Below are 26,258 nucleotides of genomic sequence, written 5' to 3' on the forward strand. Positions count from 1 at the left end.
TGATGGAGGATTGTCACCGCTCCATAGACACACTGTGCACATTTCAGGACAACAGTAACAGAAAATCAATAGCATCTTTTATACGTGAAAAGACATTATCTCTATGGACTCCTAATACTAACAAATGGGACCAAAGAAGACCTTTACTAAAATTTAGTAGTCAGCATTAATCTGGCTGATAAGAGAGGTAGTATGCTAGTCTACATCCTTGGATTTTTTTGATTTTTTTTTTTCTTAAAGAAATAACTCTGCTCAGAGCTTCACCCTCCACTGAAGCCAAAGAGCCCCCAGATGACACTACATTAAAAGTCTAACAATGTTGAACCCTGGCGCTGTCACTCGAAAGCCCCATCGGCATACATTTCCTCTCTGGCTGATGGCTGTAATCATTAGGAGGTAGGAGCTTTATCAGGTGGTAATTTGACAGCTTTGACAAGCTCGGCTGAATTTATGGCACTTTCTAGTTTTTCCCTCCATTGAGCTGAGATGGAACTAAAGTTAATATTAGCAAAAACACTTTGTGCGGGTTCAATTTTCCAGCGTGACTACATGATTCCAGTTACTCAGAAATCAGCTAAACAAGGCCTCCTCGCAGTCCCTCGCACTCTCACGAGGCTGGGGAGGCTGGTTCCCCGCCCAGCCCAGGAGCTCAGGTGAAGGATTCAGCAGACGGGAGGAACCTCCGGCTCTAAAGCCGCGGGGGCACCAATCCTGGAACCTCCGCACCGTGTAGAGGAGTCACCACCCTCCCAGAGAAACACCAGCACCGGTGCTCCCCTTAGCTTAAAAAAAAAAAAAAAAAATAGCTTCTCGCCCCCAAAGCAGTTTTGCAGACAGGGACGTGCGCAGCCTGCTGCCCCCTCTTTCACCGGCAGCACGGGCCACTGGTGCCCACCCCCCCGAGGGTCCCTCCCCACCAGCCTGGCAGGCACACTCTGCTACTCGCGGCCCACCCAGCAGAGCTAACCCCAGCTTATGAACGTGGTGATGTTCAGGACCACTTCGCTCAGCTCCCTTTGCAGGGGCGGGTTCAGTGTCCCTGAAACAGAGCCCATCGTTTCTTTCCTGTCTGTGAAAGATCTAGGACGTGACAGCTTAGGAAAAAAACAAGCAACGATTACAGTTTCTTGTATTTCCAAGGATCACCAGGTTCACTCTAAGGAGGAACCCAACCAGTTACATCTGAGGAGGAAAGGTACCGGTAGATTGTGACCTCTGGAAAACACCAGAGATGATTCAGGACACTACTAAGGCTACTCGCAATTTACAAAAGGAGCACAAGGCGCAGCATCTGACCGCACACGGGCCAGCTAAACCCAGGATCTGATTCCTGGGGTCTGCTCCTCTATCACAAAGATCACGTCCCACACAGCACCACGATGTTTTCTTGTGTGGCGTGAGGAACCTGCGAGTAGCGGCGTGGGCAAGAGGAACACTGCACCCTGAACCAAAACTTGGCAAGGCAGTAAAGCACAAACAAGCACTTTGCTTTTTTTTCCCCTTTCTTTCCCCCAAATAGCTTTCTGTCATAGATGTTACATTTCCTCTGTTATAATTTAGGGTTTTAAAGAGCTATCTCTACATGCTTAGAAAGCACAGTTCATATTTAGCTCACTAAACTCATATTTCTCTCTTCTTCTATTTCCCTGCCAAGATGTGACATCTGTGGACTGTTCCCAAAAAATTCCCCCGAATCATCTGTGATGCATGCGAAACAGCAGCCAGAGCTGGCAACGAGCAGCTGTGTCTTTTAGGAAAGTGTTAGATCAATCTGGTAGGGGGAAAGATTCCCAGTAACTCTGCCACTAACATCCCCGAGGACCACACAACTCCCAGACCGCCTTAGAAAAAGAGCACACTTTCGACAGGACCAAAATCCGTGGGAAAGAGCGTTGCCACGGCAACTGACATCCTCAGAACTGGAGTCTTCTTTGCATTTTTGCACAGACTCAATGACTCCTAAACCATGTGGAAAAAAAAAAATGAGTCTAGCAGGAGGGTTCATTCAGGAAAAGCACGCTGCCAGGTGATTCCTTGTAAACCAGACCCATTTCTACGTGGTTTCTCAGAAAGGGACCTCTCGTTCCAAGCACTGCATCTCACTACAAGTGCAGAGGGACTTCCATAACATGATCAACACTTCCTTGTTAACTACCCTTGGATCAGAAAAAAACATTAAATATTAAAACATTCCTGTTTTCAAACAAAAGTTATGTGAAGACCAGGTCCAAAAGAAATTAGCTGAGCTTTGGAATGGGAAAACACAGTCTCGGCCTCACACTAGGCTGTACCGGAGATACTGAGCGGTCTTTCAAAAGCTCCTCTCCGAGGACAGCAGGACTGTAAAACCACTCCAGCACCCCCCGCACAAACACCAGATCCAGTCACTGGGGAACACCCAACCGTGAGCAAAAAAGGCCTTATTTTTTGTCCTGGCTGCCTTATCACAGCAATGAATCCAACAAACACCCAGTCTGTCCGACAGCACGCTTCGTAATGAGGCACAGGTTACAGCACAGACCAGGAAACCCTCCTAGGAAAAATTCTGACTGCTCCCCACGCTTTTGGGGTGTTTCCTTCCATTCCGCTGCTGGGTAAGACCTGACGAGTGGCCTCCCATGGTTAACCCACCTGCAAGACCGTCTGCGCTTTGGAGGGCACCAGAGCATAAGCTCCAGGGCCGGATTCTCTGCTCTGTGGTGAGCAGCCAAAGCAACGCTGACCCGAAAAGAACTGCTCCAGGTCTGCAGTGGTGAACAAGGTCTGTCCGTGGCCTGCTCCCTGCTAGCCGTTCTGTGCCAGCAGGTCAACGCTGCTGAGCTAATCCTCTGACTGCCTTCGTATTCTGTGCAGGTCAGACCTGACCTCACGCTAGTGCAACCGGCTGTAACATTTCTCAGGTAACCTCTGTGAGTCCACCCCATCGGGAGTTACTCATGAAATCAAGTCGCTTGGGTCCCAAACCGGTGTGGAAATGACCCTCTGGTTATGCCAGGCAACAGACCCCAGCGTGCGACTGCTGGGCCCCTCGGTAACCGGGCTAAGAGACGGCCCTCGTGGGGCACGTCCGGAGGGCACACCGCGGCCGCGGCGCGCCCCCCGCGCTGCCCCGCGGCACAGCGCCGGCCGGGAAGGCCGAGCCCCGCCGCGGGAAGCTCCCCGCGGCCGGCGGCACCGCCTGCGGCCGCTCCTCCTCCCTCTCTCGCCCAGGAGCGGCGCGGACACAGGCCCCGACGGCCCGCGGGGCCCAGCCCGCTGCCGCGGCCCCGCCCGGCCGAGGCGCGGCGAGGGCCGCAGCGGGAGAGACGCCGCGGGGAAGAGGGCCGCTCCCGCCTACCCCGCGCGGCGCCCCGGGGCGGGCCCAGCACTCACCGCGCCATCCCGCGCCCGCCGCCGCCCGCCGCGCCGCACGGCTCCCTGGGGGCGGGGCCCGGCCGCGCATGCGCAGGCGGGCGCAGGGCGCGGGCGCTCGGCCCGCCGGGCCGGCAGGGGGCGTGGCAGCGGGCGGCGCCGCGCCCTTGTGTCCGCTCTCGCGCCGCTGCCCCGCCCGGCCGCGCGGCGGCGCGGGGTCAAAGGTCGGGAAGATGGCGGCGGCCTTGGGCGAGGAGGTGCCGGACAACGAGGACTACTACTCGCTGCTCAACGTGCGGCGGGAGGTGCGGCGGGCGGCGCGGCGGGCGGCGGCGGGGCCGGGCCGGGCCGGGTGGGGCGGTGGGGCGCTGCCCCGGAGCGGAGCGGCGGGGCCGGGCGGGCCGTGACCCCGGTGCCCGCCTAGGCGGGCCGGGCTGCGGCCGCTGAGGGCCCCGGCGGCGGCGGGAGCGGGGGCTGCCTCAGCGCCTCCTCCGGCCTGGGCCGAGGCAGCCGCCGCCCGGGCGCGGGGTGTCGGAAGCCCCAAGCGGGCGGCGGGGCGGCCGCTCCCGTGCGCCGCGGGACGCGAGAGCGAGGGGTGAGGCTGGGTGTAGGGGCTCCCCCGGTCTGGGTTTTCTCGGGGCAGGCGGTAGTTTGGTCTCAGACTTACCTCCGCATGTGTGTAGCGTACTCACCTCTTTGGTTATGCGTTCGTTCTTGTTTTAATCAGTGCTGTGTGGACTTTCCAAGTGTTTCTGAACTGGAAACACCTACGTTATTTGCAAGACACCTCTCTCATCTGATAAAGGAGACTCGGCAGTCCTCAGTTTCATTCTTGAGAATAGATTGGGATTAATTGATGCAGTTTTGTTACACTAGAACAGCTTGGAACTTAGTGGGAAGTAACTACTTTGTTATAGTAATAATTAGGCAGATCACCAAAGATCTGAGTGTGCTGTAGTTTGTCTCATGAGATGCAATAGCAATACATCTCTGTATCAACACTCCACTACCCGAGCACGTTGTCCTAGGTATTGAAAATATCATCTTTGGGGTTAATGTCGGTACTTGTGACCTCCACAGCCGCCCCCTGTGCCTCACCTGTGGGAACCTTCTGCATTTCTGAAGGAAAAAAGCCTGACAGTAACAGTTTGCAGAACTCCTTCATGCCGTGCAGCAAAGTGTGCTCTTTTTAGAAAAATTTCTGTGTGACTCAAGCCCGAGTCTCATTAAAAGCCGGTGGGCCGTACTCTTAGATCACTCGACGGCTTTTGTAATTCACCCTCCCAAACATCAGCAGGGAGCAGATGGAGAGGTTGAAAGGCAGAGGTTGGAACCCACAAGGGTTGCGACTGCTTGGGAGATTGAGTGAAGGCTTAACAGTTAAACTCAGCTGGGCTTTCAGCTCTTCACTAGAGACCAGAAAATTCAGGTTTGGTACAGCAGGGAAACGGAGTTAAAACAGTCTTTGAGAGAGTAATTCTGACTGAGAGCAGTAGTTGCTTTGTTAATTGCCCCTCGCTAATTAAATTCATTAGTGCTGTCCTGTGCAGCAGTGGAATGCAGTAAACTCATGTTTCCAGTGCTGCAGCAGCTTCGAGTGATGTGGAGGCTGAGCTTAAAATAACAGCGAAGCGCTAAACTTTGCAGCCCCGGTGCGGAGAGTGAGGCTGCCAAGCAGTGATTCTGTGTATGTGTGTATATAAATGTTTAATCTTTTATGGATTTAAGTCCACTAAAAACGTGGTGACATGTTTGAGATGTTTAATGGAGCCGTTTAAGCCCCAAGTACGGAGATGGGACGCATTTTAATTTTGCCTAGAATTTTGGTAATAAAAGTGTAACTTACATATGATTATTACTGACTTATGTATTTCATTGCAGTCTGAAATGATGTCAGTATTTCTTTAGCGGTTTCTAAGAGGCTATTGCTCATGAAATATTGAACCAATGACTCAAGCTATTCAATGATGATGAAAGGCCCAATCTAACATTTTATTGAACGTGGCATTTATGAAAAATGAAACTGCTCATTTCTATTATATAATCAATAGCACATTAAACCATTTATCATTAATTTGATTAAAGAATGCCGTTTTAGACCTATATGTTCCCCTGCCTTCTCAGCTGAGTTTAAATTCGATGTTTGAGAAAGCACAAGGCAGAAAAAAGAAAAAAGCTAATCTGTAGCTACCTTTACTGTCTTGGGACCAGCAAATTTGGCAGGTCCCTTTTGCCATTATCGTTTAGAAACATTAATGTGAAATAATACAAACATGCAGAGAAAACATTTATTCTAAGCTGTCATGAAAAATTGCACAGATTTCTAGCTTTGTTATGCAGATGAATGCATTTCTCTGATGAAAACCCAGACTTTCTTACCACAAGTTGGGAAAAGGTGTTACTCTAAGAAATGAACTTTTAGAGCTTTTTATTTCCACGGTGAAAGCTTGGAAAGCTTCAGTCACGGGAGAGCAGTAAGAGTAAATGGAATCTGTGTCTTTAAATTCTGTTATCGAAAGCCATTGTCTGGGTGCCCCCTTCTTGTCCCCAGCGCTGTATTCCTGTCCTGTCACCCCTGGCTGGAATAAAAGGGAGGACATTTGCCTGAAGGAGGCCACCAGGTTGCCGTCGTGTCGTTTCGGTTGTCTTCCTCTGCGTGTTTTCGTCCTGCTTCCTCTACGGGATGTACCTGGCGGTCGGCAGCTCCGGGGCGCGCCCGCGCTCCCTGCGCCTTCGGGGACGCTGGGGTTGGCGCTGGCAGCTGCACGTCTAAGGAGGTGTTAGCCAGGCTCCGAGGAACAGGCAGCGGCTGCAGCGTAGGGGAAGGTACCGGGGCTGTCTGGAGGCAAAGCCCCATATTGCTGCGAGGTTCTCTCCTGGGAGACGGTAATGGAGGGTGCGGGGCTTTACTCCATCGATTCGGGAAGAGCCATCCAAACTCTGCCTCCAGCTCGTGTCTTTGGCACCAGGCCAGATGCCGTCTGCAATTCCAGAGTGGTTGTGGTAAAGAGAAGGACTTTTTTTTTTTTTTCCTTGATGCGTTTAGTGACGCGCTGCCCTGGTTATCCATCGGCTGCAGGTGGATGATGCACCTTCCTCCTTCCTGACTGCCCGCAGGGCCCTCGCCGGGGCGGAGGGCAGGTGCTAGGGAGATTTACATTTCTTACCTTTACTGCTTTAGAAAGCCCGTGCTCTTTGAGAGTTCTAGTATCTGCTTGAGGGCTTAAAATTGAAATACGGGTAGAATTTCGTGTCCGTCTCTGGATTTAAGTGTTTTTGTTCTGAGATCACTTTATTTTTTTCTTGCTCTTCTGCACTGAATTGAGGAGAAAGTAGTTGCCTAATGAAAATAATGTACAAACACAGATTGCTTGGGTGTTTTGTGGGGTTTTTTACTGAACTTTCTATCCCTAGGTGTACACTGGTGACTTGTTGAGCTATAAACAGTGTGGAAAAAAACTGTTGTGCGTAATTGAACATTTTATTAACTTATGTAATGAAACAAAAGTCTGTTCTTGATTTTGTGTAAGTAAAAATAAGTAATAGCTGATGGACTTCTCTTTTAGGGCTGGTCTTGAGAATGGTCTTTCCTAAATAGCATTGGTTGTGCTTTAATTAATTTTTACTGCTTTTCACAGGCCTCTCAGGAAGAGCTAAAAGCTGCCTACCGCCGGCTGTGTATGCTCTACCACCCCGACAAGCACAGAGACCCAGAGCTCAAAACCCAGGCTGAGCGGCTCTTTAACCTTGTTCACCAAGCTTATGAAGGTCAGTGGAAGTCTGAAGTTTGCAGAAATGGACTTCAGGAAGTTTCTAGGAGGGCGGTGTCTTTGTGCTTTTTGGAGAAGATCTATATTATCACAAAGTAGTAATTAAATTTGCTGACACTTAGTGATGCTTTGTGTCCTGTAAATCAGAGGAGTGAGGCAGTATGAATTCTGCAATGAACGAGATGGGGAGTCTTTGTCTTATTTCCTGCATGTTGTAATAATCTTCTCCCCGCTTCCCTTACCTCTGAAAAGACTCTCCCATGAGAGCCTCAAGACTGAAAAGCTTCAGACAGAAAGGCAGTTTCGTACTTTACTTTTGAACTGATGCATCCTGAGTTCCTGTTCTCTACCACCTCGTTGCGGTCCCCATTGTTTTTCAGCAAGTTCTTCCATGTGCTAAGGGTGATTTGTTAGAATTAACTGGCAGCGTTTTGCAGTGTGGTAGGAGGCACCTGGAGTGCAGGTGGGTTAGAAGCTGGTAGGACTCTTCTGCATTAAAAAACTGGTGCACCAAACTGCCCTGCCCTGCAGCCTGAAGAGAAACTGAAGTAACATGGTGAATAAATATTCCTCTGTTAAACTGAACTTTAAAAATTAGGTGAGCTAAAGAAATTTGTTTTACTCTCGTGTTTTCTGAATGCTAAGCATTTGTCTCTTCCAGTTGGACTTGAACATGGGTGGAGTCTTTTCCACTGTCCCTAGTTAAGTGTTTGGCCATACGGGGGAGAACAGTGAAGGTCTTACCCTGATGACATGGGGAATAAAAACTCAGGATGCTTCAGTAATTTCATTTGAGTGAGGTGTTACGTTAGAGGCACCTTTCCCTTTGAATTCTGAGGCTTTGCATGGCTCTGTCCTGTACGTGTAAACTGTTGCTCCTTTAGTACCAAATGGGAGCGTAATACTTTACAAAGAAAAACTCTGACATCTTGAAAATAAGCCACCCCACCTCTTGCCTATTTCCCACTGTCCTCTTCCATTTCTTAATACCACACAACAAAATATTTATTTTATCCACATTTATAAACTATGGTATCTTGCCTTTAGCAAGTTCAGTAATCTTCAGGTAGTTCAGATCAAAGCTCAGTTACTGGCATAAGCCTCTTCTTGCCTTAATATACAGCTCACTCAAGACTCATCAGTTCCCCCACGGTCAAAAAAGTAGGTGATAATGTAAATGTGGTCTTGGAACCCTGTGGGAAAAATACTGATGATTTCTTCTTTTTTTTTTTTAAGGGAGGGTGTGGTATGAGGGATTATGCATTTAAATCTGCCTGACATTTTAGAGATTCCTCTTAATTCGATATGCAGTCTTTTTGCAAAGTAACTGTTCTGCAGTCTCCTGGTGTATTTTATTTTCTCCATTGTGTTGGGTGACTTTTGGGGGGATTCACATTCTACAAGCAGCTTTGCAGTTACCCTGTGGTTGATGTTTGACGAGGCATGAACTGTCTCTTGGAAACTGCTTTGTGGGTGCTTGGCACGTCCCACGTGTGTGGACTGAGTGGGAAAGGATCAGCGGGCAGGGAGTGAAGCTGTGAAAGCTAGACAGAGGTAGGTGTCATTCCACCTCAGAAAGCTTCCAGGATTTAGCTATCGCTAAATGTCTAATAATCCCACTGATTGTTAGAGGGTTTATGTCACCCTCCAGTCGATGACAGCAATACTGAAAACCCTGCTGCCCGTACGGTTAGTCGGCACGTCTCGAGTGCTTTATGCTTCTTGATTTTAAAAGTATGCAGACGGGGGGGGAAAGAATTTGCTGAGGGAAAGAGTCAGTGTGTCCTGTTAATGTAGCAGGTGAAAATGTTCAAGGGAGATAATGTAAAAATTGAATGCAACTGTAGAACAACGTGTTTCCAGGATCTGTGCTTGAACTCCACATAGCACTAGTGTGTTGGTCTGAGATTCAGGAAGACCAAAGACTGAGTTCTCTTCTCTCTTTTGATTTTAACTTGCAGTGCTTAGTGATCCACAGACCAGAGCCATCTATGACATATACGGGAGGAGAGGCCTGGAAATGGAAGGATGGGAGGTGAGAGAAATTTAGCACCTTATGGCCAGTGGAATTGACTAAACCCACCTTTATCTGACACTCTTGTTCCATCGAGCTGCACTGGCACCTTGATGGTAATAAATGCCTGTTTGTTGGAAGGCATCTTTGTTTAGTTATTTCTGTCTCTGCTGAAACACCGTGATGGATTTTCAAAGAATACTTGGGTTTTTTGCTTGACAAGAGAACAATAAACCTGACATTCAGAGTTCCCTAATAGGATATTACCGTGACAGGCAACATCCTTGTCGGAGACAAATGCGTCATTATTGTCCATCTAGTCTCATCTTTTTCATCTGAAACTTTTTTATCAGCATCAGCTAGCCTCCAAGTTTGAAATTGCTTTTTCTTTCTGTGCTTTTTGGGGCTGTTGTTTCGGGCTTTGAAAGAGCATTTGTCCATTTGTGGCTTTCCTGTTGTTAAGTCCCCTTGGTAGCCTCTGCCGGTCTGAGCTGACTGCACTGCGCTGCTGGCTGCAGAACCATGTTATATTGGGTCAGGGCAGTACCAAGGTCAAGCTTGGAGTTAATAGCAAGAGATGTGGAGCAGTGGCAGTGTGTGACAGACATTTTGGAGCTGCTTTAGCAGACGTGATCTTATTTTGAAAAGCCAAATCCGCTACACTTCCCATGCATGCCTAAAGCCATACCCATTTAAAACCCTCATTCCCTGAGCTGTCTAAAGTCAGCAGATGTGAATCAGCATAGCCTAAAATCACAAAACTCTCATGTAATCAGTTTACCTCAAGCCAGAAACTTTCAGTTGTTTTCATTTTTGTGTCTACACCTAGTAGAGAAGTTAATGGGTAGCTGTTGGTAATGGCTTTGCTGCATCATCTTGTACTTGTGGTTTGAAAGCTCTTTGTCTGGTTTTGCCAAGGGAATATAAATAACCAGACCATGTCCCCTTCTCTCAAAGCACAGGGGTTTCTCCTGTGTGCCATTTGATCTGGCCCAGCTGTTTGCCTCCAAACTCTGCGTACTGAAATCCAGGCAGAGTGGCTCAGAGCAGCAGCAGGGGCAGCGTGCTGGCGTGTGCCAGGTCAGGGGCCTCCGTCCCTTTGGCAGAGCAGACCCTGAACATCCTCCTCCTGCTGACCTTTTGGGGTTAATTTCTTTCCGAGCAGGTTGTGGAGAGGAAGAGAACTCCAGCTGAAATCAGGGAAGAATTTGAGCGTTTGCAGAGAGAGAGGGAAGAGAGAAGACTGCAGCAGCGAACTAATCCAAAGGTAAGCAAAGACTTCATCCTAGTCTCAAGAGTGAATCCGTAAATTATTATGAAAATGATGAGCCTGGATGAGGGGCTACCGTAAACAGCCTCTTGGTTATCTGCACTTGGTGAGTTACTTTTCCTTTTTTGACTGCAGTTTCTCTGGACAATGTAGGGAAAATAGCTAATTCTTTGAACAGTAATCCTCTACTGAAAGTTCTTTTTTTCACTGAAACATGTAGGAGCAAAATACCTGTTTCAGCAATTTCCGAGAACAGGCCTAACACTGCAGTGTTTATGATTTCTGTCCAAGTGTTCCAAATAAAATGAAACTCCCTGCAGTTACCTGACAGGTTTTCCCTTTGACACCCCTGTAGCGTCACAACAACACGGGAGATATTCTAGCACGGCTTTGAAGCTGATGACAAATGTGAGGCAGGTCCCAAACTGGCCGGGTGGCTGCGGCACCGCGAGCAAAATCATCCAGAACAGGTTTGGGGTCTGGCGGCTTCCACGGTCGGAGCCTGTTCTGGGAGGGCCTGGCGGCGCGCTCAGGGTGGGAGTCGCCGCGTGCCCCCTTCCCAGCTCGGTCTGGTTGAGCAGCCGTAACCTGACACGGAAGGACCCACCTTGCAGCTGAATTGTGGCTGTTGGGAGTTGGTCGAGGACACCGTGTTGAGGACGATGTTCTCGCGGTAGGGTTGGGCTGGCAGGGGGAGGTGGAAATGACGATTGGCTGCAGCTTTCTCTGTCACCTGCTGCGACTGGAATGCGCCGGGGGATCAGAGTGCTGACGGCCCTGCTGGCTCTGGGCCTGCTGAGCACGCTAGGCAAACCCCGGGCTCGTCAGGATTGGCCCTGACTGAGGTTTCAGTGCTTGCTGAATCACAAAAATCTTGGTTCTTGTGCAGCGATTAACGTTATCGAAGATCTGCATCTACACTCACCAAATGTATTCATTCTTTGGTTTGCCTGTATCTGTATTTTTCTTGGGGTTTTTTGCTTAAGCTATCAGGAACCATTTTATACCTATTTTTTAAACGGATGAAAACTCATTTCTTACATGCAGTACAGAAATGGTCCATTGTGAGGGAGCCTTAATTTTCCTTTCTCCACCCCAAGGTAACCATGCAGATGTGTAGACATTCTCCATCTCAAAAAACTAAACTGTAATGAGACATCAATTCATTTTTTTATTTATAAGCGCTTCTATTCATGGTGGAAGACTGGGCATCCCCAGAGCTCTCACTGGAGGCTTGCAGTCAACACAGATTCTGCATCCTGAAGCACAAGTGGCTTTGGTCTCCTGTGTTGTGTGTTCGTGTGTAGACTTCTAAGGTGTTGCAGTGCAACTTGCATAACCCAAGAAACAAACTATGAGTTGGTTAACTGTTATTATAAGTTGAAGGTTGCTGGTGTTTTCTTGGTCAGCAGTTTAAAATCAGGATGTTTTCTGAGTGGACACAAGCGTGAGTACAGTAATGCCTAGGGCTCTGCCAGACAAACATCCATCTGAGACGACCTGTGAGGTTCTGAGAAGTTCCCCTTGGCACAGACTTTGGATCTTTGGATCCAGCAGATCACCGGGCTGCTGTGGGCAGTGCTCGGGTGCGAAGAACTTGTTTGTCCTGGGAGGGTAAATAAGCGCAAGGTGTTCGTGAGTATCTGCTGACAAGGCTGTTCCAGGCAGGAGGGGATTTCTGGATGCCGCAAAACAGCCGGTCCAACTGTCTCTGCTGGCGATGGGGGTGGTGGGAGTCAAGTGTTCCCGGGGAGGGACATGGTTATCTCCACCTCGTGCTTCTCTGACTTCAGGAATTTGACATTTTCTCTGGGCGCCTCGCTGTGGCTTTGAGTAGTAAAAAGTGGAGCTGCTTTGTGAGCCTCAGCCTCTGTGTCCTGCGATAAAATTAGCCATCTGGGTGTTTACAGCAATTGCTGATTGGCAGCCTATAGAAATGTCTCTCCAGGCAGTGTTCCTGTGGAATTAGGTAGCGCAGCTGTGATCATTTCATACGCGAACGCAAGTTATTTTAAAATCTCCAACATTTTGTCAGTTCTATAAAACGGTTCCAGCAAAATAAAGCATTTTAACCAGAAATGTTGAGCAATAACCAGATGTAGGCAATTTGGCAGGTTTCGAATTGAGTCTATTATTTGCTTTTAGAGCTTTGTTTTTGCTTTCAAAGATGTGCAGAAGGGTTGAAAAGTTCATTACTTGATCTGAGAAGAACCGTTTCCTGTTAGGTGAAATTAAATCCTGTTATTTTCCTGCTGCGGAAGGTCAATATCTAAGATATGCAGGTCCCTTAAGGCTCAATCTGGCACAGCTTCCATATGTCACCTTCCAGAAGGTAAATCCCTAAGAAGAAAGGTGAGGCGGGGTATATTCTTCTCTGGCACACCTCTGAATTCCATCAGTAAGTCTGTTTGTATTCGCAGGATGGCAAATAAAGGTGACTTTAAAAGCTGGTACCTGATAGCAGCTCCTCTGGTTCTGTGGTGCCGTTCCCCAGGTTCCTGCCCCGTTGAGTTGGTGTGCTCCGCAGCTCGTCGTGAGCGGGCACTGCCACCTCTGAGCAGAGCTTTCCCCTCCTCCCCTGCTGCTCTCGCTTTGGGGAGGACGTTTTCATTTCAGTGGTCTGAGCAGGTGGCTGGTGGGGAGCGGCGAGCAGCAGCGGTCCCCTCTCCATTATCCGGTGGCATAGGGGCTGCCGTCGTTCTCTGGGAATATTTTTAACTTGACCATCTGCTGCTTTTCCTGTGCTCGTGCCCGAGCCAGTTTCCTTGCCAGGATCTATAGACCTCTGAGGGTGACTTCACCTGCTTGGCGGGGGGTGAGATGGCTGCGCGGAGTCCACCGCTCGCCGCTGCGGAGGAGCCGGGGAGGGATCGGGGACAGCCCTTTCCTCTGAATGGCTCTTGGGGATTTTCATGGGTCGGTTCAGGTGGTTTCCTTTTTCTCATTGGGAGGGGTATTTTTTTCTAAAATTCATAGGTGTGAAAAAGGGATTCCTAAAATTTTGAGTGTGATTGAAAGAAAGGAGGTGTGATGAATTACAGGAATGTGTGAGGACCTTGGCGCATCTTTACAAAGGTACAAGCATTGCAGTACGAAGAAACATACTATAGTAAGATGTTTTCTGGTGGGTTTTTCCAGTGCAAATTGTTGAGAAAGCTTTACTGCTGCTTATATTCTGGTCTGAGTTGAAAACACACGGTTTTCTGTCTTTTTGCCATTCAAATTCTACATGCTTGCTACTCAGCATGATACCCCTTGTTTAAACTTGGAATTTAGAGTTGCAGTCTGGCAAAGGTTCTGCACTGAACGTGGTGCTCCCTGTGGAAAACCTTTCCTTCCATCCTGCCTCTCTTACGAAAGGTCTTGGGCTTTACCCTTCCCTGAATTGAACAGCATCAGGGAGAAATGGAAATAGTTCTCTCTTTTGTTAAATGCTCGCCTGTATTTAGACACATTTGACTGGTCACTCTGGAGAGTGTTTGGTGGGATTTCATCGAGTGGAGTTGGCATTTTCTGTTTCTCCTTGCCCATTGTAGCCCCCCCTTTCCCGAGGGCTGGAGAGCAAGCACAGGCCTGTGCCACATCTCCGCAATTGGTGGTTTTGCCTTGCTTCACTCTTATTTTGGCCTCGTTTCAAGGAGCAGCACAATATAGGAGAGGGCTGAAACTGGAGAGGCTGTAGCGTCCGGAGGGCAGATCCCTTGAAGGTGACTTTGCAGATGGTTCCTGAAAAGTCGCCTTGTGTGGAAAGGGCAGGAGCTCGTCCTTGGTGCTGCCACGAACAGGACGACGAGCGGAATTGCTCTGGAGTTTGCCAGTGTGCCCAGAGCCATCTGTAACAGTTGGGGCACAGCCCCTGTCCCAGAGTTCTCCTGGAGATAATGGCACTTTCCTGTCTTAAAATGTTTACTGAATTTTTGCTGCTAAGAAATCAGAAAATAAACACTGAGGAGAATCTCCACAGCAAAGAAATAGTTGGGAGCCAAACCAGAGCAAAGTTTTGAGTCCTGTCAAACTCTGCGATTTTCCTGTATTTATGATTCAGCATTTGATTAGGCTGGAGTGAGCAAGGGAAAATGCTCACGCTCAGATTGAAATCAGAATTTATTCCATCCATACTTGGACTCTGTGAGTGGTTTTGTACCTGCCCGGCTATTGAGTTTCTTGATACAAATTGCTCAGAGTTCATCCTGTGCTTGTGCACAAAGGGGTTTTTTTATTGCAGCTGGTACATTCGACATGCGTCGGAATGCTGTTTAATAGGTCTGTAGGGAAGGTTTCCAAAGCCTCTTGAAGTTATATGACCCAGACGAGGATCTAATCGTGCCCTTTTCAAATAAACCCACTCTTGCAGTTAGTGTGAGTGAGCACAGCAGCAGGTAGCCAGACTATTTAGCAGTGGCCTAGTTTTTTGTAGGAATAAGCTTTTCTATGGTCTGAGAAAGGAAATATTTACCCCTTGCTAAAAGTCTTTGTCAAGCATTCCTTCTGATTACAAGATACACACTATGAAGAAGAAAACAAAATTTTTTACTAACAAGGTCAACTACAAGTGAATGATGCAGCTCAAAACGAAGTTGTTTCAGATAACTCAGAAGAAGAAAGCATTTAGAGGATTTCTGGCCAAGATCCACTGAAGAAAATCAATTTCTGAAATACATTATTTCAACTTTAAAATACTGACAGAGCAGAATCAGTTGTGGGGGAAGAAGAAACCTGCTGTGTAGAAGTGTTCTACCTACTTCTGTAACGTGTCACAGTAGCAAAATTACCTATAGTATTACTAGTTGCATTCCTGCTGAAAAACTGTTGAAAATCCAGTTCATTTTATGATTTATATTGCTGTTTTAGAATATTGTAATTGTTCATTTTTGTTTGAGTTGAATCTAAGAAATGCATTTTAGGGTGGAAAGGGTAATTGCAGAACAAGAAAAAAATGCAAAGAAACATAATGGTGTAGAAGGATGGTTTAACGATTTGGCCTGTGTGTGTTAATGCCACGTACTTGTTTCACTTGTCATTCCTCAGGGAACAATTAGTGTTGGAATAGATGCCACGGACCTCTTTGATCGTTATGACGAAGAATACGAAGATGTGCCTGGGAGCAGCTTTCCCCAGATCGAGATAAACAAGATGCACATCTCTCAGTCCATCGAGGTGAGGGCCGGCCGCTGCCGGTGGAGCGGGGCCGGACGGGCGAGGCGCTACCGAGCGAAGCGGCGGGAAATGAAACACGGCTCGGGGGGCTCTCGCCGGGATTCGGGGAGGGCCGCGACCACCGCCCTGGCTGGAAGCTCGGTCCCGGCAGGGCCGCGTGTCGGCTCTCTCTGAACATCGAGTGGTTCGTGTATGAACACAAACGGCGCCCAGTCGTGAGGATGGGGATAAGAAGCAGGGGGAGTGTTTCCTCTGTTCCAGAGAGTTGAAGAAATTTAGTCTGCTAGAAGGGTTTGCAGCTCAGGGTCAGGGCTTGAAGGTGGAACATTAAAGGTGTCACAGATGTCTGGTACTGTAAGAATTACCTCTCTTTTTGCCATACTTGATCTTTGACCACAAAATCTAGAGCACGTGTGGCCATGTCTGGTTCAAACACCCGGGCCCGGTGGGTGACAGGGAGTCAGCTGGAGCGTTACCTGGCTCTGCACTTACACTCTCTGCAGTCGTGACTGTCCTTCAGGAATACACATTAAATGTGCCAATTGGGATCAGAGTAATTAGTCATGATATTCCTTTTTCAGGCACCGCTGACTGCCACGGACACAGCAATACTGTCTGGTAACCTTTCCACCCAGAATGGGAATGGAGGTGGATCGATTAATTTTGCTGTCAGACGAGTGACATCTGCCAAGGGATGGGGAGAGGTGAGCGCACGAGCCCTTACACACTTTTACCTCCAGTCTGTTTCAGGCTCCTTGGATGAGGCACCTAATGTTTACTTTTGTCAGGGAACTTCAGCTCTGTTTCATCTCTCATTTTCTACATTCTGTAGAATATAGAAAAAGGGATTTGTAAAGGAATTTGAGGAAAAGGGAAGGCCAAACCTTGATTTTTCTAATTGTTTTTTTCCCCCTTTCCATTTGGCTGAGCATTTTGGACTTACTTGTGCTGAGAGAATCGTTACCGCTTGTCTCTAACCGTTCTGATTTCCTGTCTGAAGGCTCCCGGGTGCCTTCCAGTGCTGTGAGCATGCACCTCTGGGCAGTGTGACAGTTTGCCTTCACTTCAAAAACTGCTCTGCTCCCAAGGAAGAAGTGATGGGGGAAGATAGTTTGACTCCCAGGGAGATGAGATCAAAGGAGCCGGCAGGTCGCACGCTACCCCCTGCAAGCTGTGCCTCGCTAGACCGGTGGCTTTGTTCAGGATGTTCATGTCATGGCTGCCAGGGCGGAGGGGCTGTCACCCTCGCAGGGCAGCAGACAAGCCTTGCCGTTTGCCATCACGGGGCTGCAGTGGAGATGTCCTCTCCCTTTTCCCTGGAGCAACCAGAGCAGGTGCCAGTGGCAGCCTGTAGCACTACTAAAGTGGCTTTGTTTTTCTCATGAGGACCTACTCAGTGAGACTCCTCTTATTCTGAATGCACAGCTAGTGGAAAAGAGAGGATGCTGAAGTATGTGGTGACCGTTACTCAGATGTTTAAAATGTCTGTGATGTGAATGACGCTTGTGAAGGACTTTGTCACTGTTGTAAAAGATGTTTTCTTCTAACAATTTGGCATTGTGCATTTAAACAGTTGGAGTTTGGAGCGGGAGACCTTCAGGGACCTCTCTTCGGTCTGAAGATATTCCGTAATCTTACACCAAGATGGTAAATATTAGAAAAATGGTCTAATGATTAATATTCCACGCTAAGGAACGAAACAGCTCAAATTCTCTTCCATGTTAATTCTGGATTTGTTTTCTATCCTACAAAATAAGGTATTTAGACTTAAGGTCATACTTTAGGACTGATCAGAGCGTTTCTATTCTTTTTGTGTGTCAGTGTCCTCCATTTTCGTACTTCCAGTTTAAGGAAGGTCTGTGTTCCACATCCTTAGATTTGTATTTGATCTTGTCATGAATTGTGATGTTTGAGGTCTGATCTTACAATCAGCAACAGGGGTTTGCTCTGGGAGCAGAACAAAAAACCGGAGCTCTTCTGGGGCTTCCATGTGTGAGACGAGTTTCTGACAGCAAAAGAGGAGCCGATACGTGAATTCAGGGAAATAATGCTGAATTTGCCACTAGTGTGGGGTCTGTTTACAAATGAATAGAGGTCTCAGGTTGCAAAGGAGAGTACAAGGTAGGGGCTGTGATTGAAGGCATGTTAGAGCATTGTAGGTGCCAGACTTCCTTCTTTTTATGTTTTCTAATTCAGTAAATATGCCATTCCTCAGAGCTTACCCAGGGACCTTGTTCCCCGTAGAGTCCTTCAATGCTGTTTTTTGGAGCTGATGCTTGAGGGTTATTAAATTGCAGAGCTGCTACCTTCTAGCAGCCGTGTGCTGCCTCTGCAGAAGGCCAGGACTTTATCCACCCGGGGTGGGAAGCCTAGAGGCTGAAGAGCAGCCTGCTGTGCTGGCTGCAGCGGTGGGGCACAGAGGAGTGTACTGGGGCGTGCGCCTGCTCTTCTGGGTGCTGCTGTGGTCAGGACGGTCTAAATTAGCTTTGAGTTTTTCCTGAAACCCTCCCGCAACGTCAGGCTCTCGGCAGGATAGTCTCTGCGTGTTCACCGAGGCTCCTAGGCAAGGAGGGGTCTGGGGCCGTCTGGGAGCCTGTGTTTTATCACTGACGAAGCTTTCCTCATTCCTCCTAGTTTCATCACTACAAACTGTGCCCTGCAGTTCTCATCCCGTGGGGTCCGCCCCGGCCTCACCACGGTCCTGGCCCGCAACCTCGACAAGAACACGATGGGGTACCTGCAGTGGCGGTGGGGCATCCAGTCAGCCATGAACACGAGTATCGTCCGGGATACAAAAACCAGCCATTTCACCGTGGCGCTACAGGTGAGCGCCCTGCCCCCGGCGCCGGGGCAGCGATGCCCCCCGGCAGGGAAGTGCCTCGGCCGCTCTTCCCAGCGGCATTTTGGCGTGGGACCAGAGGGCAACGGAGCGGCTGGTGCTGCCTCGTACCAACACGCAGCGTAGGGGGAGCGCGACGCTCCGCAGCCGCCCGCGTCCCACCCAGCGTGGGTCAGCTCAGCTGAGGGCCGGGCACGCGGCAGAGCCTGCGGAGAGCGCGGGCTGCCACCAGGACCTGGCAGGCCTTGCTGTGCCTTCTGTGCCTTGAAGGATAAGGAAGGACATGTGGGGGGACGTTCAGTGGTGGCCGAGGGTACGTTTTCATACATTTGTGCCTCTTGTATTTCAGCTGGGAATCCCCCATTCTTTCATGATGGTCAGTTATCAGCATAAGTTTCAGGATGAGGATCAAACACGAGTGAAGGGTTCTCTCAAGTAAGTGTGGAAGAGGAAATTCACACTGCTCCGGGCCTGAAGAATCTGTCCTCTCCTGCTGTTGTAGGCTTCCAGGTTCCACACAAATCAAATGCTTCTGTGGTCTTTGGGAACCTGTTTTTCATTCATTAAACCTGGTAAATCTGAAGTGAATGTCTTGGAGGCTTAGATCTGTGTGCCTCTTCGGACACAGTACTTGTGTGTGATATCTCTGGATCGTCACCAGGGAGAAAGCCAGAAGTTCTTGTAGCCTGTTTGCTGCTTTACAAGCTGAGAAGGCTTATCTCATCTTGTAGATATGCAGTGAATCTTCCAGTAGCCAACATCTGCTGCAGACAGATGTATTTCCATGTTTAACTTGTTGGGGAATCACAGGATTCAGTAAAGAGAAATTCAAGAGTCTTCCCTGTCTTACCAGTTTTTGGTTCTGTCGTTCTAGGGCGGGTTTCTTTGGGACCATAGTGGAGTACGGAGCAGAAAGGAAGATTTCCAGACACAGCATTTTAGGAGCCACTGTCAGCGTTGGTGTTCCCCAAGGAGTGTCTCTGAAAATCAAGTCAGTTCAAGCTTACAACTCTAGGTTGCAGAGGCCGACTGTAACCTGCACTGTTCTGTGTCCAGTGCTGGGGTGGGCAGGCCCCAGTCTCGGGGCAGTACAGGTGTACTGGTGCAGCCCTGCGAGGGGCTGCGGCTGCCCTCGCCTCTGACCCGAGCGGTGCCCGCGGAGAGCTCTGTGCGCCTGCTGGGGTGGTGCTCTGAGCCTGGGCACCTCCCTCGGGACGTGTCGCTGGGTGCGGGTGGGTGCACCAGAATATTCTGAAAACACAGCCCGAGGGAAGGCTTGGGGCGTGACGGTAGGCTGATGGAAGATGTCCGAAATGTCTGTAGTAGAAATGTATTTAGCTGCGTTCTGGTTTATAACAGTGAACACGAGTACACACTTGAATTAGTGAGTCACTCTTAACGAGGATGGGTGATTAGCAGATCTCAAAGGGCAGCACTCGAGTGCATTTGTAACGGGGGCCAGCAGAGGGCAGGCCGGCATGCAGAAAGTAAAGACCACCTCTGTCCCAGGGAAACTAATGTTTTCTAAAAGAAAGGTTATTATAAACATCAGAAGAATATTTATGTACTCCTTCCTTGAAGGCACACGCTTGTGTTGTGGACATAAACCTTCTCTAAGCGTTTTCTCTTTGTGATGATGCTGGTCCCTTTCCGTGGTGAAATGAATGACCAAGTAAATTCTCCTAAGATTCCAAAACCACTTTAGAATGGTCAGGTGTTACCACAGGAGATGTCTGCTACATAAAAGTCTGCCTGTGGGTGGTGTCATCTGTCTGTCTTATCACCTTGGTTTGCTTTGTGAGATTTTTACCTTTTTGAGCTCATCATTCATCTCTCCTTTGGTTCAGCAGTTGTTGAGCAGCGCACGCTGCTGCTACTTAATCACACACATTAAACTCTGCGTCTCCTCTCACCTGTCACTCTGGTTTTTTTGCTCCAGGTTGAATAGGGCTAGCCAGACCTACTTCTTCCCTGTCCACCTGACAGATCAGCTGCTTCCCAGTGCTGTGTTCTATGCCACCGTGGGACCTCTAGTTATCTACTTCGCCATGCACCGCCTGATCATCAAACCCTACCTCAGGGCACAGAAGGAGAGGTGAGCTCACGGGACTGTTTTAAACTCGGGGTTGGGGCTCTCGAGTGCTTCTGGGAGCCTGGCTGGAATATCAGCTGAGCCCTGTGCTTCACTGCACCTTCAGAACTGCTGAGTTCTGGAAGCCTACAAATATATCGAAAGGTGGGGAAGAACCTTGAAACCGAGCGTGTTTGTGTGGGGCTGTGGCTCGGCTGTAACGGGGGTGGGTGGGTGAGCTCGGCCGCTCTGAGCAGGTCCCAGACCTGACCTGCTGGTGACTTCCTTGTGCCAGGGAGCTGGAGAAGCAAAGGGAGAGCACAGCCAGCGACATCCTTCAGAAGAAGCAGGAGGCTGAAGCTGCGGTAAGTCTTCCTCGTAACTAAGTGCCCTTGGTTAAAGAAGCTGGTTTTGCTCTGCTTTCCTCGTTCGGACACAGTGTCTGACACTGCTTGACTTCCGCTCTGCCCCTTGCGTTGTGACAGGTCCGGTTAATGCAGGAGTCTGTCCGGAGGATAATTGAAGCTGAGGAAGCCAGAATGGGTAAAGATTACAACACCATTTACTTGTCCCGTAAATCTGGAGAGAGGAAGGAGCAGTGCAGAGGCTGGGTGGCTGAGGGGGAGGAACGCAAACATCGTGTCTTCATTTCCACTCCTAACGAAGCACAGCATCATTGCTGTTTCACGTGCAGTGGGCAAGTTCTGTTATAATTTGGGTTCTGGTGCCTGAGCTTAGGGATCCACTGAATGTTCTCTTGGGACGTGCTGTGAGGTGGGTCGGCAGGCTGAAGACAGCAGCCTGGATTCACCTCTCCACAGGAGCACAGTGTGTGTGTATAAATACCTGCAAAAGACAGGCTGAAATTTAGGTTTCGCTCATCTCTAGCTTACACGGTCATACTGGAAATCTGATTTCTGATGTTCGCTAGCAATTTCACAGAGAATGTTCTAGAGTGAACTGACATCACTTGGGCTGTCACATCAGCATGGCATTGAGGTCAGGTCATTCTGTCCTAGTGCTGAGGATTGCTAACAAACACCCGGCTGGAAATGTTCTGTCTTGAGAAGCATGGGTCCAGGCAAGGAGCATTTACATATCATTGAAAGCGGCAGGAATTGCCAGGATGGCCTTTTCCCCAGTGTCTGCCTGGCCGTTGGTGGGAAGCCTCTCCTCACATCTGTGATTTCCTGTAAAATGCAGGTTTGATTGTGGTGAACGCCTGGTATGGGAAGTTTGTTAACGACAACAGCAGAAAGAATGAGAAGGTGAAGGTAATAGATGTGACTGTGCCCCTGCAGTGCTTGGTGAAAGACTCTAAACTCATCCTAACAGAGGCATCCAAGGTACGTAGCTGTCTGTCAAAGCCCAGGCTCAGGCCCTTGAATGTGTCACTCAGAATCTGGATCTAACCCCGGCCACAGCCCAACACCCTGCAGCCCCCTACCCCCAGGGAACTGGGGAGAGAGTTGGAGTGGTAAGGAGACTCGTAGGGTGAGATAAAAACAATTTAATCATTGAAATAAACTAAAATAATGGTCACAATAGAAAGTACAGATGGGTAATGCACAATGCGATGGCTCGCCACGGGCTGACTAACGCCCGGCCCGTTCCCAGCCAGCGATCCCAGAGAGGAGAATCCTGAAACCTCAATCCCAGAGCGAGAGAGAGCTTCCTGATCAGCCCTTACCTATACGCAGGACACGACGTTGGATGATATGGAATATTCCCTCAGCCACTTTGGGTCCCTTGTTTTGGCTGTGCTCCCCCACAGCTTCTTCTGTACCTGCGTGCTGGCAGGACACGAGGAGCTGAGAAGTCCTTGATTTCTTAGCAACCACCAAAAACATCAGTGTGTTATCAACATTCTTCTCATATCAAATCCCGTGCGGAATCCAAAACACAGCACTAATCTGGCTGCTAAGAAGGGAGGAAAAAAAAAAATAAGCCTTACCCCAGCCAAACCCAGGCCAGCTGTCCTGCCAGGGGATTTCTGCAGCGTGCTGGAGGCTGGTGCCTGGGGATCAGCTTACAGGAGCCGCTGACCTAGCGAGTGTTACGGCGCGTCGGCCCCTCCGGGCGCCGCCAGCCGAGGAAACTCTGCGTCTGCAGCGCGGGGCTGAGCCTGTCGCAGCCCCTGGGCTGTACTCGGGCACTTCCCGGCCCCAACATGCTCCCCCCTGCAGTTGGAACTTGCCCCTGCGGGGGTGACTCCTGGCCCTCTCCTCTCTCTGCTTCAGCAGCAGCAAAGCCCCGCGGCCGCTCCCGCTCCCAGTGTGCTGGGAGAGGAACCGGGGGGGAAAGTGGAACTCAGGGGTTGAGATAAGGGTGGTTTGATAACTAAAATATAGTAACAGTAATAAATTGTAATAATTGTAAGGGAAAGGAATATAATTTTTAAAAAGGTAAATAAAAGACAAGTGGCACACGGTGCAGTTGCTCGCCACGCGCTGACCAATGCCTGAGCAGTGATCTGGCCCCCAGCCAGCTCCCCCCCCAGTTTCCATCCTGGGCACAGCGCCCCATGGTCTGGACCAGCCCTTTGGCTAGTTGGGGTCAGCTCTCCTGGCCATGCTCCCTCCCAGCTTCTTGCGCACCCCCTCGCTGCCAGAGCATGGGAAACTGAAACAGCCTTAACTTAGGATAAGCGCTTCTTAGCAACAACTAAAACATCAGGGTGTTATCAACATGATTCTCACACCAAATCCAAAACACAGCACTGTACCAGCTACTAGGAAGAGAATTAACCCTGTCTCAGCCAGAACCAGGACATTGTCTCATCTCATTGGCAACAAAACTCCCTTTTTTTTTTAATGGCCCCTTGTTCCGGCACTAATAAATGGTTTTGGTCAGTTGAAGAGCTGTGAAAGCCCGTTCCATGATGCTCACTCTGTCCTTCCTTGGTTCAAGGCTGGGCTGCCAGGTTTCTACGACCCCTGCGTGGGTGAGGAGAAGAGTTTGAAAGTGCTTTACCAGTTCCGGGGAGTTCTGCACCAGGTGATGTCAGCTGACAACGAGGCCCTTAGGATACCAAAGCAGTGTAAGTAGCAAGGAACACCCCGCTGCCTCCTTCGGAACCAGGAAGGGATTGCTCCAGCCCTGGGGGTGGAGCGCTCGGAACTGGGGTTCTGGGGTTCGGGACTGGGGTTACTGGAACGGGCTGACCGTGATACGCCCCTGGAGCGTGGCTGGTGGGAGCTCTGCGGCGCCGCCTGACCTTACCGATCCGGCGGGGCCTGAGCAGAGGCCTCGCCCAGGGAGGGGCCCCGCCGGGCAGGTCGCAGCACCAGATTGCCCCTTAGGAGTGAATTGCATTTACAGAGGCAAGTTGGGGGCCTGAGCCAGGTTTTTTCCCTGTCCCTATTTATCTGTTAAAACATTTCCCATGCCAACATAATTTTGTGAAGCTGGTGTCTGCTAGTGACAAGTTTCACTGGTGCCCTGGTAGGTCTGGGGGGCTGGCTAAGGGCACACACCTCGTGTTTACCCCAGCCTGGCTCCCTGGCCCAATTTAAGAAGCCAATCCAACTTGCAAAGCTTCCATAAGTGTGTTGGGGGGCGTATGAATGGCGTTTCATTGGCAGCCAGAAAGGCTCCTGCCTCCCCTGTCCGGGGTAGGTTCAGGGCGGGCTGTGTCCCCACTTCTCGCTCTCGCCCGGCAGCGCACAGGATCGATGCGGACGGTTAATCCGGAGAGCGCCCGCGCTCCGCTGCGGGACCCGGGCCAGCACCTTCCCCGGACGCCGCCGCTTCCAACAGAGACTGTTTTATTTCTGCTCGCCGTGTGGCGGGTGGTGTCCTGCCAGTTCTGTTACGAGACAAAATGAGAGAACCTGCTTCTACAGGTGGCTCCAAGGCAATACTCTGAATTCCGGGTCGGTAACCAATAAAGCAGCGTGACTCTGACTGCGCGGTGCTTTCTGCTGCGGGGGTGCGAGCGGGCGCTGAGCACCCCCGTCCCGCGGCCCCAGCCCCTTCCCGCGCTCCCGTGTGTCTCCGCTGGCGCTGAGCGGGGAAGACGACCTCTTGTTCTCACTCCTCCACATACTTCTGGGGTAGGTAACAAACGTCCTTCTGCTCCTGAGAAGTTCAGTTCTCTGGCCACCTCCTGGAAGTCCTCTGTGTGAATCCTTTTGTTGGAAAGAGGACAGAGATTGTTTTCCATCTCAAATGTGTGTTTGGAACGTACTTGTTAAGAACAAGTAGGTTTGGAATGAAGTTCTTTGCCTTTTGTGGACCTCTCCAGCATGAATCCATCCAGCTGCTAATTTCAAACACTATTCCAGACAAGGACACGGGGTGTGTAATAGTCTTCTTAAATCCTTCTGCCACCTAGAACCATGTACTATCAAGGTTTTCAAGAAAAGAGGAAAGCAACTGGGGGAGAAGGACAGCAATTCATTTTATTTGATTCTGATGCTGCAACTATCTCTTCCCATCTTAATTTATTCCTAGGAAAAAGAGGAATGTAGTTTATCCAAATAAACCAGACCAAAGTGAGGAGAGATGCCAAATGGGTAAAGAGCTGAAAACGTAAAATTCAGGTGCCCTTTCTAAAAAGTGTCAGTTATGACGTAAATCCATTGGATTAATGTTGCCTGGAAGCCATGCCAGTGATTTTCCAGCGAAAAGGGCAGCCCCGTTCTAGTGACACAGCAGATGGAAACAGCAACCGTCTAGCATCTACTGCGCACGTCAACGCCACCGAGGCTTTTTCATAGAGAAAAAGAGTAATTGTGGCTGTTCCTCAGTCACAGTCCTGCTCTTGGCGAGTCCTAGAACAGCCTTCCCTGCTTATGTGTGAGACGGGGGGGGGGGAAAGAAAAAGTACCTTGGCAGTGCATTGTTGCTCTTGACAACTACTACCATAAATAATTTCCTGACCCGTACCTGGCCCCTTTTTCTGCGCAACGGTGGTTCTCTTTGCTCAGGTCATTGTAACAGAAGAACTGGATTTCCAAAAGCAGATTTACTTGAGCCGGTCTGAAAGAGGTACCCCTTCCTCTAAAAAAACAAGCTCATGCCGTGAAGGGGTGTTTGCTTCTTTTTATTAAAAACAAAACAAAACTTCCGTTGTGACCAGCTCCTGCTGCAGGGTTTTATTTCACTTACAGTCAGTGTTCTGTTGATCTGAAATTAAATGTAAAATGTGCAATAAATCCTATTCAGCTGAAAAGCCCACGTTCCCTTTGCATCTGTAGGACACTCTTGAAAATAAAATGAAAAGCAAGGGTTGCAAGTTTTGTAAATGTAACTGCACCCTCTGTCACATCCTCCTTTTTGACCTCTGTTGATCACTTTATGTGTGACGTTGAACTGGCCAGCAATCTCTGCCAGAAATTCCTTTTTTGTGTCTTTTCACTGCATGGTCAAGAGTGACAGCCAGGCTGTAGTGACGAGGATGTGGCAGAATCCTCCAGGAGTACGGAGAAGGAAGTTTTGCATGAGCAAGGGGAAAATAGCGACAAGGCATTTACTGCTGATTACAAAGAACCTTGGCATGGCCTGTATCTAGCAGGGCAGTGACACAGAGGAGTGTTTTCATGAAAACAGTTTGCACAATAACACAACTCTCCTCATTTCTGACGACTTCCTGAGGTGCAGTTTCTGCTGTCATGGAAGTGTTTTCTTGCATATTTACATTAAAATGTAGAGAAGTAGCGATGTGGTTCTAAAAACTGCATCAGGATGTCCCGTGGTAGTTCTTCATGTGAAAAATACCATTTCTGAGAGGCAGAGAACCTCGTTCCTGCTCCAGCAGTTAAACCTGTCCCAGGGGAACACCT

General features: G+C 49.4%; 2 protein-coding genes across 6 annotated transcripts in view; one reads left to right on the top strand and one right to left on the bottom strand.

Moving 5' to 3' along the window:
- CAMTA1 (calmodulin binding transcription activator 1) overlaps positions 1–3,434 on the bottom strand; it is a 293,026-nt gene extending 289,592 nt beyond the window's left edge. For all 5 annotated transcript variants that reach the window (XM_074924718.1, XM_074924719.1, XM_074924715.1 and 2 more), the window contains exon 1: positions 3,373–3,434. The gene's annotated coding sequence lies outside the window, so the exon portion shown is untranslated. The remainder of the gene's footprint in view (positions 1–3,372) is intronic.
- A 128-nt stretch (positions 3,435–3,562) lies between these two features.
- Positions 3,563–25,648, top strand: DNAJC11 (DnaJ heat shock protein family (Hsp40) member C11). Its single transcript, XM_074924734.1, has 16 exons — positions 3,563–3,656; positions 6,990–7,119; positions 9,083–9,156; positions 10,301–10,402; positions 15,434–15,562; positions 16,144–16,266; positions 17,136–17,209; positions 18,197–18,386; positions 18,751–18,836; positions 19,276–19,392; positions 20,341–20,496; positions 20,768–20,837; positions 20,958–21,015; positions 21,676–21,818; positions 23,383–23,512; positions 24,135–25,648. The coding sequence occupies exons 1-16, from the start codon at positions 3,585–3,587 to the stop codon at positions 24,158–24,160; spliced, it is 1,680 nt and encodes a 559-aa protein (XP_074780835.1). The 5' UTR covers positions 3,563–3,584; the 3' UTR covers positions 24,161–25,648.
- Positions 25,649–26,258: the final 610 nt, after the last annotated feature.

This window comes from Athene noctua, chromosome 22 (assembly GCF_965140245.1).
Source record: "Athene noctua chromosome 22, bAthNoc1.hap1.1, whole genome shotgun sequence".
In the NCBI taxonomy this organism is placed as follows: domain Eukaryota; kingdom Metazoa; phylum Chordata; class Aves; order Strigiformes; family Strigidae; genus Athene; species Athene noctua.